The sequence below is a fragment of the Wyeomyia smithii genome, chromosome 3, assembly GCF_029784165.1.
Source record: "Wyeomyia smithii strain HCP4-BCI-WySm-NY-G18 chromosome 3, ASM2978416v1, whole genome shotgun sequence".
NCBI lineage: Eukaryota > Metazoa > Arthropoda > Insecta > Diptera > Culicidae > Wyeomyia > Wyeomyia smithii.
Window position 1 is genome coordinate 3,001,679 of NC_073696.1, and position 19,555 is coordinate 3,021,233.

Below are 19,555 nucleotides of genomic sequence, written 5' to 3' on the forward strand. Positions count from 1 at the left end.
GCCGATCAGTCAAGTAGGATTTAAACCATAGTAGTAGGGGGCCTAAAATGCCTAGCTTTTCAAGCTTCGCAACGGCGATCTCGTGATTCAGTTTGTCAAAGGCGGCGGAAAGGTCCGTGTAGATAACGTCCGTCTGAGACTGGTCGCAAAGCTGTTCATTACGTAAGATGTAAGCGTCAGGAGATTCGTGGCCGTGGATTACTTAGGGATGAAACCGTGCTGTTCGTTTGCGATGTACTGCTTAAAGAACGAGAAAGTGGGCTCGAACACGCTGAGCTCAAAAAGCTTCGGGATAGAGCAAAGCGCTGAGATTTCTCGATAGTTATTAACGTTTCTTCTGTTCCCTTTCTTATGTACTGGAAACATGTATGCCGATTTCCAGATCGAGGGGAAAACACCCGAACTGATGGATTTAGTGAAGAGATTACTCATTGGAGCAGCTAGACTACTGATACAGTTTTTCAGGAAAAAGGACGGTATGCCATCTGGCCCAGCGGATTTGGAAGACCTGAGCTTCGAGGCGGCTAATGTAACCGTGCTAACGTCGATGGAAATGTTAGTCAATGTACGACCGAGAAAAGGAACACGTGCCGTAGCAGAAGTAATTTCGTTCGTCGTTAACCTTTCGTCTACAAACACGCTAGAGAATTTCCGCGAAAATAGTTGGCAGATCTGTTCGACACTATTCGCTGTATCACCGTCTAAGAACAACGATCTGCTGGAGTTACGTCGTGAGCTTTCTGAGCTCGATTCTGGTAAGTCAACTGGATCGGATAGACTTCCAGCCAAGTTGGCTAAAGAATTCAAGGATGAACCCGTTGAACCACTTTCTTTTCTTTTCAACTTATCGTTGTCATCAGGTCATTTTCCACCTCTTTGGAAAATCTCTCATATAACTCCTATTCATAAAACAGGATCTCGTTCAAACGCGGAGAACTACAGGAGTGTGGCGATTCAATCCGCTGTTTTCAAGTTATTCGAACGATTAGTCTACTCACATCATTACGAACGCATTCGAGAGCGCGTTTCAACTGCACAACACGGATTCTTGAAAGGAAAATCGGTTGTGACGATTTTTTGTGAATTCTCCTCTATGGTCTTACTTACCTTACCAAACAGTCCCAAGCCGTGGTGTGGCCTCTGCTGTACGTAAGGGTCGTCTCTATTCCACTAGGTCCATGGCTGCAGTTCGCCAGCTCTGCAGTCTGCCTAGGGTCTGCAGGCCATCTTCCACCTGATCGATCTACCTTGCCCGCTGAGCACCTCTCCGCCTCGTCCCTGACGGATTGGATTCAAGAACTATCTTTATTGGGCTGTCGTCTGACATCTTTACCCACCGCAATCTGCCAATCCTAGCGGTGTGGACGATAGATGGCTCCCCAAGCAGCTCCTGCAGTTCGTGGTTCATTCGCCTTCTCCACACTCCGTTCTCCATCTGCAGTCCACCAAAGATGGTACGCAACACGTTCCGCTCGAAGATCGCAAGGGCACGTTGGTCCTCCACAAGCATGGTCCATGTCTCATGCCCGTAGAGGACTACCGTCTGATCAGCGTCTTGTAGATGGTTAACTTGGTGCGGCGACTAATTCTACTCGAGCCGAGCGTCTTCCGGAGACCAAAATATGCACGTCAAGCTTAGGAAAAAGATCGATGACAGCAGGTTTTCAACTGATTCGACTGTCATAGCATTGCACAGCTCTCCCTGCTCCCCGTATATTCGATACATAACCCGACAGTAACTGTTTACAGCACACACATGTAATGCCAAAGGGGCTGTTATTTTTTATCTTCTTATGTCTGTTGGTTCTTCCAAGCTGTTTCAAATGACAGCCTATAATCTTTGGCATGCTTCGGCACGAATCCTAGCAAGATGTCAGGTGATTATGATTCACGACAGTAAGGCCGATTCTATAATGAAAAGGGAGATCGTGCGAAGCACGTTTTTTCTAAAGTGGGGAATAAAATCAACAATGGAAACACATATGAAACGGTTTGCTTTGTATTCAATATGCCACCGGCCTATGAAAAAGGAGAAACGAAAAAGAACGAGTCGATGACAGCCGCAGCCCATCAGCTTCAACAGCGCAAACCAAGCCAACAGGACATCCTCAAAATGAGCAAACTGGGCTATCATGTCCCAACGTTGCCTTGTGTAAGCTGTAGCTGTATGTGAGCTCTCATGAAAAGCTTATTCATAAGGCTGTTAGAGTGAAAAGGGAGAAAAGTCGTCAGTATTGTGTCGCTCTCCAGTCTTTTTCCTAAGCCTGTGCACGATTTCCTGCCATAATGCGCCGTTGAATTTCTCTGCTGGTACCGTTGGCGGCAGTTACCAGTGAGCCCAGATACACGAACTCATCGAACACCTCGTTTTTATCACCACCAACTTGAACTCGAGCTGGGAGGTAAAGGAGGTCCTCTATGGTCACAGATTATATATCTAGAGGGCATCAAGTCGACTGTGTATATACGTACATGAGCAAGGCAGTTATTGATTGATATACGGCACTATTTCATCCGAGATGCAGTTGATCAGGGAGTTGCCAAGCTGAATAATATAAGCATCGAAAAACAAATGGGATTGAACACATCAGCTTAAGGGGGTGGGTTGGCGTGTACTTAATAAGCTGTTGTACATCTGTTACATTGAATATGTGTCATCGCAAAACCTAAATGTTATTACCGATTCGAATACTCTCTCACTTTATAATATACGTTCCTTAAAGCATGTCGCTTTATTTTACCGCTGCGCATTACTGTATAGTAACGCAAACTCAAACTCGCCCCCTCCATCTATACATAACGTAATTTGTGTACAACGCCTAACAAACGAGGCTCGATAAAGAAGATTAGCACATATGCGTGGAAGGAAGGTGAAAGGTATTAAAATCCGTCATCCTTTTGATATTTTGCCTGAGCAAGAAGCTGGTGAAATGGAAGTTATTAATAATGAAACTATACAAAATATAAAATCTTTAAAAAAGGAGAAAGTTCCACCTATCGTGGTAAATATTTCTTCTGAATTTAATATATTCAAAAAGGAACTTTCAACATTTGTTTCTGACGTTAAAGTTACCTATCAAATTGGCCGTAGAGGTGAATGTCGCTTATTAGCCGACTCAGTAAAGGGTCGTGATCGTCTTGTTCAGTATTTAACTGAAAAGATGTACAAATTTTTTACATATGAAACCAAGAACGCCAAGCCGTTCAAGGTTGTCTTGAAAGGTCTCACCAACGATCAAACCGTTGATGAGATCAAACTTACTTTAACAGAATTACTTGGCATAGCCCCTACCCAAGTAACTCTAATGAAACAAAAATCACGAGGCGAAAAGAGTCAGAGAACTGGAATTTCCCTTGTTAATTATTTAATTCATTTTAACCGCAATGAGGTTAACAACTTAGAATTTTTTGAAAAAGCACATGCTTTGTATAATGTGCGTGTAAATTGGGAAATTTATAGGAAGTATGGCGGAGGTGAAAAGCATATCACCCAATGCCGTACTTGCCAACGTTATGGCCATGGTTCCAAATTCTGTAACATGGACCAAAAATGTCTTTATTGTGGAGACTCTTCTCACAAAAAGGACACATGTCCTGTGAAAGAGAGTAAAAATTTTCGCTGTGTGAATTGTAACGGCAACCGTATGTCAAATTTTTATCAATGCCCCGTTTAGCAATTGTTAAGGCAAGGCAAGGTGAACAAAATTCAATTTCTCAATTAAAACCAACTTCAAAACAAAATTCTCCAAGCATACCAGTGACGCATAGTTTACCTACTCCTTTGCATACCCGTTTAACTTATGCACAGGTTACAGGTAGTTCGAACATTATACCGCCTAGTGTTGGTAGTTCGAAAATGACCGTTAATATGGGTAAGCAAAACACGCTAGAAAATAATTGTACACCTATTACTCCAGCTAATATTGCTGCCGAAAATATTTTTTCTAATTTCAACTGCCTGGGGCCTATTACGGCAGGTAAACTTTGTTTTTTGCAACAGGCAATGTTCGATCTTATGAACGCCATGTTGCAGGCAAAATCAATGTTTGAAGCCATTCAAATAAGCACAAATTTTACTATTAAAATTGTTTCTAATTTAAAATTTAGCAATGATTTTAAATAAAACAATTAAAATATTAAATTGGAATGCTCGCTCATTGAAGGCCAATGAGAATGAGCTTTTTAATTTTTTAACAGTAAATAATGTGCATATTGCAATTATTACTGAAACATTTTTGAAACCTAACATGAAATTAAAATATGATCCTAATTACGTGGTTCATAGATATGATAGGATTCAGGGTTCCGGCGGTGGAGTTGCAATTGTTATTCATCGCCGAATCAAACATCGTGCTCTTCCCCATCTTGAGACGAAAGTTATTGAAACTTTGGGAATTGAAGTTCAAACTGAACTTGGGATTTTATTTATTGCCGCAGCATATTTACCATTTCAATGCACACGCGAGCTCAAAAATTATTTTAAAGGTGATTTACAAAAACTCACCAGAAATCGTTCGAAATTTTTCATATTCGGCGATTTTAACGCTAAACATCGTTCATGGAATAATTCTCAAAGTAATTCCAATGGCAAAATTTTATTCAATGATTGTTCTTCAGGATACTATTCTATTTTGTCTCCGAATAGTCCGACATGCTTTTCTTCTGTAAGAAACCCTTCAACAATTGATTTGGTGCTAACAGATCAAAGTCATGTATGTAGTGATTTGATCACACATGCTGACTTTGATTCTGACCATCTTCCAATAACTTTTTCTTTATCACATGAATCAGTTTTAAACCCTATGAGCTCTGTTTTTAATTATAACAAGGCTAATTGGGAAAGATACAAAACTCATATTGAGAGAAATTTCAATAATGAGCTTGATTTGAAAAACGAAGTGAATATTGATTCCGCTTTGGAAGCATTAAAATGTGCAATTGTTGATGCCAGGAATTATTCTGTTCCAAAGGCTCAAGTGAAATTTGATTCACCAATAATTGACGAAAATCTTCAACTTCTAATTCGTTTGAAAAATGTCCGCAGACGTCAATATCAACGTTCTCGTGACCCTGTTTTTAAAACTATTTATAAAGATTTACAGAAAGAGATTAAACATAGATTTACTCTTCTGAGAAATCAAAATTTTGAGACTAAAGTTGAAAAATTGAAACCATTTTGGAAGCTGTCGAAGATTCTTAAGAAACCTTCAAAGCCTATTCCAGTTTTAAAAGATGGTGAACGTTTTCTTGTATCCAATGAACAAAAGGCTCAAAGACTTGCTCAGCAGTTTGAGAGTGTTCATAACTCAAATTTGAATTTTGTGAGTCACACGTCAATTTGATTTAATTTCTTCCCAAAATTTTTTACCTGCAGAAATAATTGAAACTAACTTGAATGAGATTAAATCAATTATTAAAAATTTCAAAAATATGAAAGCACCTGGTGACGATGGAATCTTTAATATACTAATCAAACATCTCCCTGAGAGCACAATGGAATTTTTAGTGAACATTTTCAATTGCTGCTTCAAAATTTCATATTTTCCCAAATTATGGAAAAATGCAAAAATTACTCCCATTTTAAAACCGAATAAGAACCCAGCTGAAGTTTCAAGTTATCGACCAATCAGTTTGCTTTCTTCAATAAGTAAACTGTTTGGAAGAATTATTCTTAACAGAATGATGTCACACATCAACGAAAATTCAATTTTTGCAAATCAACAGTTTGGATTTCGCCATGGGCATTCCACAACTCATCAATTGCTCAGAGTTACTAATATGATACGAGCTAACAAATCTGAAGGTTATTCCACTGGAGCTGCTCTTTTAGACAGAGAAAAAGCATTCGACAGTGTTTGGCATAAAGGTTTGATTGCGAAATTGCAAACTTTTAATTTTCCAATTTTCCTAATCAAAATTTTAAAAAATTATCTTACTGATCGAACTCTGCAGGTTGTCTATCAGAATTCAAAATCTGATAGATTTCCTGTCAGAGCAGGTGTACCTCAAGGTTCAGTCTTGGGTCCAGTCCTGTACAACATATTCACTTCAGATCTTCCTGATTTGCCTCCAGGATGCACAAAGTCATTGTTCTGCGATGACACAAGCATTTCCGTAAAAGGAAAAAGTCTTCGTGTCATATGCAGTCGATTGCAGAAAAGTTTAGATATTTTTTCTTCCTACTTGCAAAAGTGGAAAATCTCTCCCAATGCTTCTAAAACACAAATGATAATTTTTCCGCATAAGCCTAGGGTTTCTTTCCTCAAGCCAAACAATAATCACGTTGTCAAGATGAATGGGGTTATTTTAAGTTGGTCCGACAAGGTTAAGTACTTGGGACTAATTTATGATAAAAAACTTATTTTCAAAGAGCACATTGAGAGTATACAAGCCAAGTGCATCAAATATACGAGATGTTTATATCCTCTCATTAACAGGAATTCTAAACTTTGTTTGAAGAACAATCTTTTGATATACAAACAAATTTTTAGACCAGCAATGCTTTATGCTGTACCGATCTGGTCAAGTTGCTATTCAACAAGGAAGAAAACGCTCCAAAGGATTCAGAATAAAATTCTGAAAATGATTTTGAAGCGTCCTCCTTGGTTTGGTACACTCGAATTACATAGACTTACTGGTGTTGAACCATTAGAAGCTATGTCAAATAAAATTATTAACAATTTCCGACAAAAATCGTTGCAATCCTCAATTGCTACGATAAGCTCTCTTTATAGCTAATAAGTTAGCAATTAAGTTAGTTGTAAGTTTACATCCAATTTTCTGACAAGTAGGTTGAAATCCCTACGAATGATAAGTCCTAATTGCGAAAGCAAACAAATCCTAACAATTACAATTACAAATTTCTAACAGTGTTGAGAAGTCACCATTTGTGATTGGACACACATACTCATTATTTACTAATATTTATCATAAATACTTAAGCTACTAACAATTCCCCCCTTAAAAAAAAAAAAAAAAAAAAAATCCGTCACTAACCTCGGTGACTAAAGCACCTTTTTTTCGTACCAGTCGTTAGAGATAGTAGCAATCGTTGCTACTCTTTATTCCCTAACCGACCGTAAGGACTTAACCGGCGCCGTTATCGATCTATACAAAAAGCAGAAGCTACTGCACTGCACTGTACATTGAACATTAATCCCAAAAAGCCATCTGACGTGGTACTTTGTGCAATTTCACTAGCCCTGCTCCATCACGGAGGATAAACTACGTAGTTGGGGCTGCTCTTTATAGTCAGGAAGCTGTTCACGTGGCATTGGGCTGGAATGTCTGGACTCGAAATGTGTCGATACACGATTCACACATACACTCTAAACTATGCATAAGCTTTGATGGAGTGAAGAAAAAAAATGAATAGCATTTAATAGCGAAAGTATTTTTTACTGTTAGTAGTTTAGGTATTTATGATAAATATTAGTAAATAATGAGTTTGTGTGGCCAATCACAAATGGTGACTTCTCAACACTGTTAGAAATTTGTAATTTTAATTATTAGGATTTGTTTGTTTCACAATTAAGACTGATCATTCGTAGGGATTTAAACCTACTTGTCAAATAAAGGAAATAAACTGACAACTATCTTAATTACTAACTTATTGACTATAAAGAGAGCTTATCGTAGCAATTGAGGATTGTAACGATTTTCGTCGAAAATTGGAAATAATTTTATTTAACATAGCTTCTAATGGTTCAACACCAGTTAGTCTATGTAATTCGAGTGTACCAAACCAAGGAGGACGTTTCGAAATCATTTTCAGAATTTTATTCTGAGTCCTATGGAGCGTTTTCTTCCTTGTTGAACAGCAACTTGACCAGACCGGTACAGCATAAAGCATTGCTGGTCTAAAAATTTGTTTGTAAATCAAAAGTTTGTTCTTTAAACAAAGTTTAGAATTCCTGTTAAAGCGAGGATATCTAAATGAAGAAAAAAATGCGAGGATATAAACATCTCGTATCTTTGGTGCACTTTGCTTGAATACTCTCAATGTGCTCTTTGAAAATAAGTTTTTTATCGTAAATTAGTCCCAAGTACTTAACCTTGTCAGACCAACTTAAAATAACCCCATTTATCTTGACAACGTGATTATTGCTTGGCTTGAGGAAGGAAGCCCTAATGGTATCATTATATTTTTTATAGGAGAAAAACGCTGTTAAAAATTAATGATGCAGATACCAGTCTTAAAACTTGATTGTATTATCTCATGACAATCACTGTCGTCAACAAATCGATTTGTTGCATGTTATTTCTTTCTTGCGAAAGTTTTAATACCTAAACTAGTTAATTTTATTGAAAACCTGTGTTTTATTATATTATTATTTTAATGAGTTTTAGCTTTCTTGCTTTGCAAAGACAATTTTGCTTGCGTGTTGTTCTTGTGGTATTAACTTAGACGAAATAGGCGATACTTTACATTAGGGGGATTCATGTCGAGCTCGTAAACAAATACCCAGCCGTAAAAATACTCACCTCCATTGACGAGTAATGGAAGATACACAGTTTACGGCTCGGTATTCGTATACGAGCTCGATGTGAAGACCCCTATTCAATTTATCTAACAAAGGACTAATGAATCAAGCGCTTTGGTCTCTCGGATGTAGGGAAGCTTAGTTTGCACGTTTGAAAATGAATAAATATTCTTGATCATATCTATAAACGTACTGAATCAGTCAAAGTTATACATACCATGATCATGCCATATCGACCAATAAAATTTTTTAATTAACTGAATTGGTTTACAACCAAGTGCAAACATAATCAGTCTAAGAGCTGACCAGCTCAAATTGGTGACCAAATCGGGAAAGAATTAATACTCATTTATATCTGATCTGATATTAATTACACAAATTTGAAAATGTACCATTGCCATTTGATCACTATCTAAATAGCCGAGAAAAATATTTCTTCCCAATTTAACCTTTTTTTACCAACCCTTTTTTGTGCATATAACAATAGATTAGAATAACCAACAAGTAGAATTGATCACACACCCAAATGTTGAAATTTGACATCATTAATTAAGATTTTGAAATGAGATTTTGCAGTTTTTTTTTGTGTTATGTAGAATATTCAGGCAGAAGGAGACATCAACCAAAACATTGACTATCACCGAATAACACCGATTTCTATATTTTTGCACATTTTGTTCTTACTGCGCACATAAACGGAACCCTCACCTGGCATGGCGGCTCAGCTGGCCAGTAATGGCGTCCCGCTTGAGTACGAACGGCAATCGGTTGGAAACTACGATCAGACTGCTCTTGGTGTTGGCCTCCTGAGGGCTGGTAATGGTAATCTCACAACTGGCCGACATTTTTTACACTAATTCAAAAGCACGTGTAAATAATATTCGATTCACTTTTTTTTTGTTTTTTGTTTGTCTCTCACAATCACCGACCGTTCGGCATATTTTAGGGTGCAAAATTTTTCTCTGATCTTCGACTGCACTGCTTGACCGAGATCCCGTCCGAGGGAAACAATTGGACACTTCCCGACCGAGAGGATGCTGCTGCTGCCTCTGAAGTGGCTGAGATTCAACTGACTTCCGACAGTGTGTACCGACAGCTGATAAAGGACTCATCCAACAACAGATTGACTGTGTCCGAGGCCAAGCCTGAGTCCGAGGTGTTATTGTTTTGTTCTATCGTCTTCAGAAAATCCATCTGTATTAGACGTTCGAAGCCCCGGCTGATTACGTTGCTCTGGCCTGTCGTGTGTGTGTGATCGGACGCTATCATCAACCGTCCGGCCGACCGTTGCTGCAGGCTATCTCGCTCCGGTTCACAACTTTTAATAGCTGATCCATTCGGTAACAATCAACAGGCTCTCTGTGTGTTCTCACGAGAGCCTTTCGATAGAACATTGTTTACCGAATACAATCTTGAGTTATTGGTAATCGTTAAAGCGAGGGTCGGCGGTTGTATTGTTGGTTCTATTGATATTGTCAATTGGGCAGAATCGAAACTGCGATGTCCTACAATGGGAAAACAAAGTTCAAATAGTTAAACCAGGACGCTGGGTTTTAAATTATGAGCAATGATTACCGCAATTATAAGTCATAACTCTCAGGTCATAACTATCATGGATGTCTGTCGTTACCTGTACAGGGGCTATTCCCACGTTTGACATCCAGAGTATCAACTTGAAGCATCCTCTTACGTGATACTGAACGCACGTAGATGGGAAAATTTTCTAAAAGACAATGGGTCACCGTCGCGACACACGGCACGCGAAAGGTTATCGGAGGTAAATTTTTCCCTGACTACTACTGGGCTGGGCTTATCTAAGTGCGACTGAGCCAAAATTATTCTCCCTCCTCGTGGTTCTTCGCCTGGCCAGGTCAATAATTTGGCAGCTCAAATCATCTAGTGTATAATCCGAAAAAGCAGTAGCAAGGCTAAAAAAGTGGAACAAAATTGATAACAAGCCCTACGAGTTGAAAATAATCAAGAGCATTCTCAGTCGGTTGACGGAGTGCGAATAAATCTGGAGAATTTTGTTGATTTTTTATTGTTTCAAAATCTTAATAGTAAAATAATAAGAAAACCGTCGATAACATTCGTTGCTAACGACTTGATTAATGTGGTAATCTGGAAACAACTAGAGAAGGTCAATACGAAACCACTTTCTACGAACAGAATCCGGAATGCTGCCTCTTTGTTCAGGAAAAATCACTGCTAGAGACTCAATACAAACGCGGAATCAATCTTTGAACCCACAGAGAGATGCGGACCGTAAAGATGACAAGTGGATCAGCTTAACGGTTGGCTGTGAATATTTGCACTCTGCATGCATGACCGACGCGCCACTGCTGTGCACTGATAAGGAAGCAGATGCTGTTTTCTACCGCTTCCTGGACCAAACGTAAGAAGAAGAACCTGAACAATGTGCACACTTGCATTCCGTTTCAACAATGATGAGCCATTTTACGCTTACCTTTGATCGCCTTTTGGCGATTAAACGCCGACAATACGAAACACGGAATTGGAGAGTGTGTTCAATAAAGACGCAATAGTTTTAAATTTACTATGATTGTCATCTGTTTTTGTTTAAAAAGTTTCGAGCGCCTGTCTGGCGTGCCACGTGTCTCTGTGGGGCAATAAAGGATTCTTTACGAATCATCATCTATCGATTCTACAACGCAACCAGTGTGGACACACAAACAAATTTAATTGCCAACGGTAATCCATCTTGATTGTTGCAAGACCGTAACGTTCCGTATGCGAGCGGGTCGCGCCGTAAAGTCAGCCGCCGCTCATTGTATAATCAAACAAAACAATCACGACACACTCTGGCTTATCAGACGGGGCTGGGAGTTAGCTTTCATGATAACTTAAAGCTGCTGGCCATCATCGCCATTGCGAGGCGAAATTTACGAACGATCGTACTGTATTAGTACGCGATGAAGAATATGGCCAGAGGTTCTCCCATTTTCAATTTACAGTGATGCAACTTAGCTTCAGAACTCTGATTATTGTGTAAGCTATTATTTATGATCAGACGCATCATGACTGTGCACCAATTATTGTCGCTTATTGATTTCGGTTCAAAAAACAATTCGTATAATGCTTCAGTTTTGACGTAGAAATTGTTCTTACGGCAACATAGGAGTGCAAATTAAAAAACGAAAACATCGAAAGTGTCACGAAAATTGTCTACTTTCAAATGCTTAAAACTCAATCATTTTCCAATGGAGCTCCTTCATTCTTACAGCATTCGATTGGATCAGGCGAAATTATTAATCTCAGTCTAAATCTATCATAGAACAGTCGACACTTATTTTTACAAATGATTTGTTGTTGTTGTTGTTGTTATTTAGTTCACTGGAGTGCACAACGATACGTCCACCATAGACATTACTTTCAGTAGTCACGCATAAAAGCCAGAATGCACAAACTTTTCCTTTTTTCAGATCGTTCATCATACATTATTTTATGTTTGAATGTTGAACATGATAGTTGACCTTAAATACTGAAAAAAAAATCTACACTGTGTACTAAGAACCCTGGACGTTGCAATCCGCGGCGAGTAAATCTTCCACGGGCACCAAACCCAAGCGGAAGAAATTAGAGCTGGAAGCGGAGTTGTTGCGAAATAATATCTTCAGTAAGCTGACGAGAAAACCTAATGCCACCAAGGGCTAACCGACTTCTCACCGGAAAACTCCGGTCTGGGAAGAAGAAGCAGCCTCTTTTGGTGGTTAAGAACATCGGCTTCGCAGGCCTCGTCGACGAAATGGAGCACTGCGATGCCCGAGCGGAATTCGACAGAGTAAAAGTCTATCTGGAGAAATCCACACATCTACACACACGACAAACCAACTGTACACCCCTAACGAGTCGTACTCCATGGCCTCCCTTTGTTTGACCCAACCAGCATCGTGGATTGGTTGAAGAAAGGATTCAACATCACTGTCCAAGCTGCACACATCATTCGGTGTAAGGTTGAGTGTGCCGATCTGGACGAGGCGTTTGATCTGGTAAACTTGGCGAAGGGGTACATCAACCTTAAGGGGTAATATCCACCAAAAATTTTTTTTTCTTGTCAATTTTTTTTATTGCTGAAACTATCCTAGAATCAAAATAGACATCGCCCAAGTACTGATCTAAACTCTAAATTCGTTTAAAATTTTTACCGAACAACTTTTATGCTTCAAAATAACTTTTTTCGTTTATTCTGGCGATGCTCGTTTCTCTTTTTATTTCGAGGCTTTGTTAGCTAGCAGAAATTACCTTTGATCGTTATCGTGTTTTAAATTTGAAGTAAAGAGGTCGCTGCATCAAGTTTCGACCGTTATAGCGTCTCTACAGCACGTGTTTCCTCACAATTTCCCTTTGATTAGTCGATCAGCCGTTCTCGTTGTGTACGTTCTTCGGGTGAGTTTTTCTATACTTTCTAACAGTGAGTTATATTCAAAAGTACTCAAATATGAGTGACAAGTTTGAGTTTTGCGTGGGATCGGACGCCAACCGCGTCAAAGTCACTGAGCATCGCATGTCTGATATCGCGAAAGAGGCTAGGCGCAGCCATACATCAGATAACAAAAAGGAAGTAGAAGAAAATAAAGCCCAGGAAGGACAACTTTACGACGCAGGGATAGCTGACTGAAGGTAAAAAAATTATTAGGGGCTTTAATATTGCGATTCTTAAGATTTATAGCATTTTGAAACTTTAAACGCGTTTTGCTCAAAACCATGTTTTCAAAATCGGCGAGCAGTAGAACTGAAAAAGTTTACGTCCGATTGACTTGAAATTTTAACTGTAGCTTCTTTATTAGATTATCTAGTGAAGTACACACGATTTTTGCGATTGATTAACAAATACCTGGCAACACTTCAATCACGGAAAAATTTCTCGCGAGTGATAATTAAAGGGAAACAAAGTGTCACGGTACGCGAATAAAAAGAAATTTGAGTGATTAGTGTTGTGTCTTGCCTCGAAAAAGAATTGTTTGCGGCGCCCTTTCCCAAACAAAGAACAATCAAGCGGCTGATAGCTTACGGGCGGTGCTTGTGTGTGAGTGACGTTGGCAAGTGGTATAGAAAAAGTGAAACATTACGTGGTTGTAAAATCGTCACAGGTCTGAGCATCTAAGCTCATCGTGTGCAAGTTACATTTTTAAAGGTATGTGGAATAATGTGAGTTGCATGTGATAATAATATTAAAAATATGCTTGGCTATATGTCTGCACTGGGCATTGTTTTTAATAGCTTACGGACATAAATGCTCGTTTCCCCTGCCTGCCAACGGAATCTCACATACAAACTCCGATCATACTGGGCATACACATATTGAGCGATACTAAAAATCGATATATGTGAATCGATATTTAGGTTTTGATATTTAATCGATAACCTTTAATCGTTTTACAGATTCGCGTTGACGGTGTTGCTGATATTTATTTGGTTTTTGCATGCAAAAAAGAAGGAAGGAAATATTTTTGCTTTTGTCATCACGCACATTTTGACAATTACATATGAGTGTTCACGTAGGTGCGAACAGCCTTCAAAATCTCTTTCAACGCGAATAACCCGAATAACGAAAGTTCGATGTGTCGCAATCAATTCAATGTGTGCCACTTTAAATATTTTTGGTTTCTGTCTATTCCAGTGCTACCAGAATGACTGAAAATATGGAGATCGGAAACGAAGTTGACCAACTCCAAAGCCGTTCGCTAGAAGACGTTGCATCATGCTCGTCTTCGATATTGAACTCACCGGAGGTCAATGTCGTTGATTCGGAAACCTTTTCCGATGGTGTATCTACTGCTGTGGAGGATACAGCGATGGAAAGCCATGAAGAGTCGGCGCAAGTCCAAGGGGCTCTTCATGGCAAGAAATTTCCCAGAAGACTGTGTGGCTCGGAAAGGAAGCGGTTCAAGAAGTTGCTTGAAGATGGGCACGATAGAGACGAGGCCCGTTTTCTCGCAATTAACCCTTCGAAAACGAGCCGAAATCAGACAGTCAAGAGACCGAGACAGATCGACTCCTCTAATTGCAGTGAAAGCAATCCTCTTCCAAAAAGGAAGGAGTCAGTGAATAGGCGGATGGAGGTGATCAGAGGTAATACCCCTGGGACTGCAAATAGCCTGGTCGATAAACCTAAAGCGCCTCCTACCTACACTGAAGTCCTTAGCCAGTTCAAGGTTGGACTGATGCCTAAGGACTATCCGATGTCTCGGCTCTCGACTACCATGATGGAACTAGTAGAAGAGTCCATCCTGGCTATAGTCGTTGATAAGAGAAAGGAACAGCTCAAGCCCAAATTCACCAACTGCAGGTTTAGGTCCGGGTTTATGGTAATAGAGTGCCAGAACCAGGAAACTGCAGACTGGCTGAAAGGAATTGTTCCGAGTATCAAGCCATGGGAAACAGCTGATCTGATGGTTGTTGATAGTGAATCTATCCCGAGACCAGAAATTTTAGCTGTCTTCTTTCCCAAAAGTGAGAAAAACGACAATTGAACCATATTGGCTCTGGTTGAAGGCCATAACGACATTGCCACTGATTCTTGGAGGGTGTTAAAGCGCAAGCCCATCAAGAATCATGTGCAGCTTATCCTGTCAGTAGACGAAGCGTCAGCGAAAAAAATCGCTGATTGGAACTACAAACTGAATCCCAGGGGGGTACAGGAGTTTATAGCACACTGCAAGAGGCAAAATAAGCAGTTTATCGTTGGGTGTGATGCAAACGCCCATCACACAATATGGGGAAGCACAGATATAAACAAAAGAGGTGAGTGCCTTTTTGAATATATACTAACAAATAATATTGATATATGCAATCGAGGTAATAATCCAACTTTTGTAAATGCAATTCGACAAGAAGTGCTCGACCTAACCTTATCGAGCGCATGTATCTGATGAGATTTCTCTATCGGATCACAAGCAAATTTTGTTTGACTATAACGCAGGGGACTTAGTAACGGAAGTTTATAGAAACCCTAGAAAAACCAACTGGGAGCTTTTACATTCAAAAATAGTTCGTGATGAATCTACCTTTGAAGGGCAAATCCAGACAATAAAAGAACTGGAGGATTCATCACAAAAATTTACGAATAAAATCATAGCCCTTTATAACCAAAGCTGTCCAACCAAGACGCGCGTATCCAACAAAGACGCGCCTTGGTGGAACAAAAATCTAGAAAAACTGAGGAAGTTAACTAGAAGGTTGTTCAACAGAGCCAAGTTAACCTCAAATTGGGATGCTTGTAGAGAGTCCCTTACGCAATACAATAAAGAAATTAGGAAATCACGCAGGAGGGGATGGAGATTAATGTGTGAACAAATTGAAAGCACCCCTGAGGCTGCAAGAGTACACAAAGCCCTTTCCAAAGATCACACGTATGGCTTGGGCAGAATAAAGAAGAACGACGGTACTTTTACTACCGATTCTCTTGAAACACTCAATGTTATGATGGAGAAACATTTCCCAGGATCACGATCCATTCTAGAAGAAGAAACGCAGGACTCAAATGCGCCATGTGCTGGTTCGACTATCGCTAGGACAATGCGCATTACATAGCCTGCGATATCTTCACAGAATCGAAAGTGGAATGGGCAATCAACTCATTCGAGCCCTATAAGTCCCCGGGATTGGATGGATTATTACCAATAATGCTTCAACGGTGTGGAAGGGTAATAATTCCATTCATAATCGAGATATTTAGGGCAAGCCTGACACTTAATTACATACCCACCAACTGGAGAAAAACGAGAGTGATCTTCATACCAAAGGCTGGTAAGCGCGACAAAACACTTCCAAAAGCCTTCAGACCAATAAGTCTAACCTCCATTATGTTAAAAATTATGGAAAAACTAATTGACTATCACATTAAATCAACGTACCTAAAAACCTCTCCGCTGAGTAGGTATCAGTTTGCATATCGAAGCAACATGTCAACAGTGGATGCAATACATATGCTAACGACAAAAATAGCGAAATCTATAGATACAAAAGAAATCGCACTCGCTGCGTTCTAAGACATAGAGGGAGCTTTTGATAATGTATCCCATCACTCAATGTTGAACGCAATGGGACACCATGGGTTTGATACATATACCTCAAAATGGATTGAAACCATGCTGAATAGTCGTGAGATAACTGCAGTATTGGGTAATACTACCCTTACAAGGAACACAACAAAGGGATGCCCGCAAGGTGGAGTTCTATCGCCTTTGCTGTGGTCATTGGTTGTAGACCAGCTACTTAGAAACCTAACTGAGCTAGGTTTCGAAGTTGTCGGATTCGCCGATGATGTTGTGATTCTTCTGAGGGGAAAATTCGACAGTACAGTATCGGAGAGAATGCAGTTAGCTCTAAACTATACTTTAGAATGGTGCAGACAAGAGGGGCTGACCATTAACCCCTCTAAAACAACCATTATTCCCTTCACCCGGAAAAGAAGGTACAACTTGGAGAGCCTGAAGCTGGGCGAGACTACACTGCAGCTTTTCACTGAGACTAAACATCTTGGAGTAGTTTTAGATCAGAAACTCAGCTGGAATGCACATATTGAATATGTCATCGGTAAAGCTACGAGTGCCCTCTGGGCATGTAGCAAAGCTATTGGCAGAACATGGGGTCTAAGGCCAAGTATGATCTATTGGTTGTACCAGGCAATAATAAGACCAAGAATAACGTATGCCTCGCTAGTGTGGTGGCCTAAAACAAAAGAAAGGTCAACGCAGAACAAGCTTGGCAAGTTGCAAAGGCTAATTTGTAATGCAATTACAGGAGTAATGAAAAGTGCTCCGTCGAAAGCCTTAGATGCAATTCTGCATCTATTACCACTCCACCAGGTAGTACAACTAGAGGCGGAAAAAAGTGCATTGAGACTAACACGCCTTAAAAAAGTACCTGATGGAGATCAGACAGGCCAGCTGGCAATCCTCAAACATTTTCAGCTGAGCAAACATATACCAGGTATCGAAGATTGGATGAATACAGAAGCAAACTTCGAAATACCTTTCAAAATCATAGAGACCGAACGGGAAGTTTGGGAACAAGGTGGCCCGAATATCCGACAAGGCTCTGTCGTCTTTTACACAGATGGCTCAAAAATGAATGATTCAACCGGAGCAGGTATAAATGGTCCTGGGATAAGTATCTCGATACCAATGGGCCGTTGGCCTACAGTGTTCCAGGCCGAAATATTTGTAATTTATGAATGTGCACAAGTCTGTTTGGCTAGGAAATACAGGCATGCTAACATATGCATTTTTTCTGATAGCCAAGCAGCACTTAAAGCACTAAAAGCCTTCACATGTACCTCTAAGCTAGTATGGGAGTGCATCCTTTCACTGAAACAACTGTCAGAAAGGAACCAAGTATGGTTATACTGGGTTCCTGGTCACTGCGGAGTGGAAGGCAATGAAAAAGCCGATACGTTAGCTAGACAGGGGTCATGTACCGATTTCATTGGCCCAGAACCGTTCTGTGGGGTGTCATCAAGCGCCTTGAAAGCAGAATTGAAAACCTGGGAACATAGGACAATACAAGAGAACTGGAGATGCTCAGTAGGGCTACGCCAGTCTAAACGCTTGATAAAACCAAGCGTCAAGAAAAGCCAGCAATTGCTTAGTTTAAATAAAAAGGGACTAAGGACAATTACCGGACTGTTTACAGGACACTGTCCAAGTAAGCATCACCTGAAACAAATTGGTCAGTCAGATGACGAAATTTGTCGTTTCTGCGGGTTCGAATGTGAAACCGCAGAACATTTGCTCTGCCACTGCAGTGCACTAATACAGCGCAGAATAAGAGCCTTTGGAAAAGGAACTTTGGAGCCTTTTGTGGTCTGGTCTGCGAATCCTAATGAGGTAATACATTTCATACGAAATACAGTGCCTAATTGGGAGAAAGGGTGCGATAGGACAACGACGATCACTTCCATCAATAGTGATATGTCTGCCACGAGTACCTAGACTAAAGAAGAGGTATACCACAAAAGATCAAAATAATGGTCGCAGTGGTCCAAATCTTACAAAAAAAAAAACACCGGACCCAGGATAGAACGTTGCGGAACTACTGCGGTGATTGGGACGCACTTCTGATTACGTGTTGTAAACAAGAACTCGATTCTGGAAGTAATTTTCCAGAATCTTGTACAGCGACATCGGTACATGGGTGCCCTGCTGCGCAATGGAAACTATGCGCGTTGGTGCTGGAGTATCTTTCGATTTGGTGACTGTAGAGATAACAAAACGAGAATCATTCCATGAATTCTTCAGTTGGCAACCCGTAATTATAAAGAATGGAACAAGCTTTTACTCTGCGTCACTATTACTCAGAGAGGTGTTCTGTTAGGTAAATTTTTAAGCTGTTCTGCTCCCGAAGAAAACGGGAAAGGAGGCATTATTCGATTAATTATCGACTTTGTAAAAACTAAAACCAACCGTTTTTTAAGGACGACTACATATTAGATCGGTGAAAACAAGCGCTCATGTCGTTTTTTCGTGTTATTAATAATGTAGACAATGGCATCAAGCCAAGCATTCGAACGGATCGATTAGTATTTGTTTGTTTCTAATCAAACGCTTCTGAATGAAGTCGCAAAACAATTTGCTACGCAAATTCGCCAACTGTCTCAGTTTGATCGATCAATTTAATACTGCACCTTTTTTTCCTTCGTTTTCACGAACCCAAACGTTAAAACCCTTTGTACGCAAACGAAAAGTTTAACGAACCGAGCCACGAACATCAAACCAAGTCTTACACCAGCCACGACGCCAAGCCTTTATATGCGACGAGTGTGAAACGAAGACCTACCCGGTCGGTGGGGTTAAACCGCTTTCAGCCGGTTTGGGCAGTCAACCCGGAGAGCGGTTAATGACTTTTCCGGCAAACCCCCCCGAAGAAAAAGAAAAAGAAGAAGCGTGGCGGCACAAACGCACCCAGCCGGAATTCCCGCTGTGCGCGTGCTGTTTCACGTCGGCAATAAAAATCACGCCGAAAATCGATCAAACGTCGTGGGGGTTGGGCTTTGGTTTCTTTTGCTGACCGTAGGGAATATTTTTCTTTCGACAGAAATCTTGTGGTGG

The 19,555-nt window shown here is 40.2% G+C and overlaps 1 protein-coding gene across 1 annotated transcript in view; it reads right to left on the minus strand.

Moving 5' to 3' along the window:
- Positions 1-9,584, minus strand: part of LOC129732615 (uncharacterized) — a 33,812-nt gene extending 24,228 nt beyond the window's left edge. The window contains exon 1 of the mRNA XM_055693632.1: positions 9,192-9,584. Coding sequence (XP_055549607.1) covers positions 9,192-9,328 — 137 coding nt within the window. The 5' untranslated portion in view covers positions 9,329-9,584. The remainder of the gene's footprint in view (positions 1-9,191) is intronic.
- Positions 9,585-19,555: the final 9,971 nt, after the last annotated feature.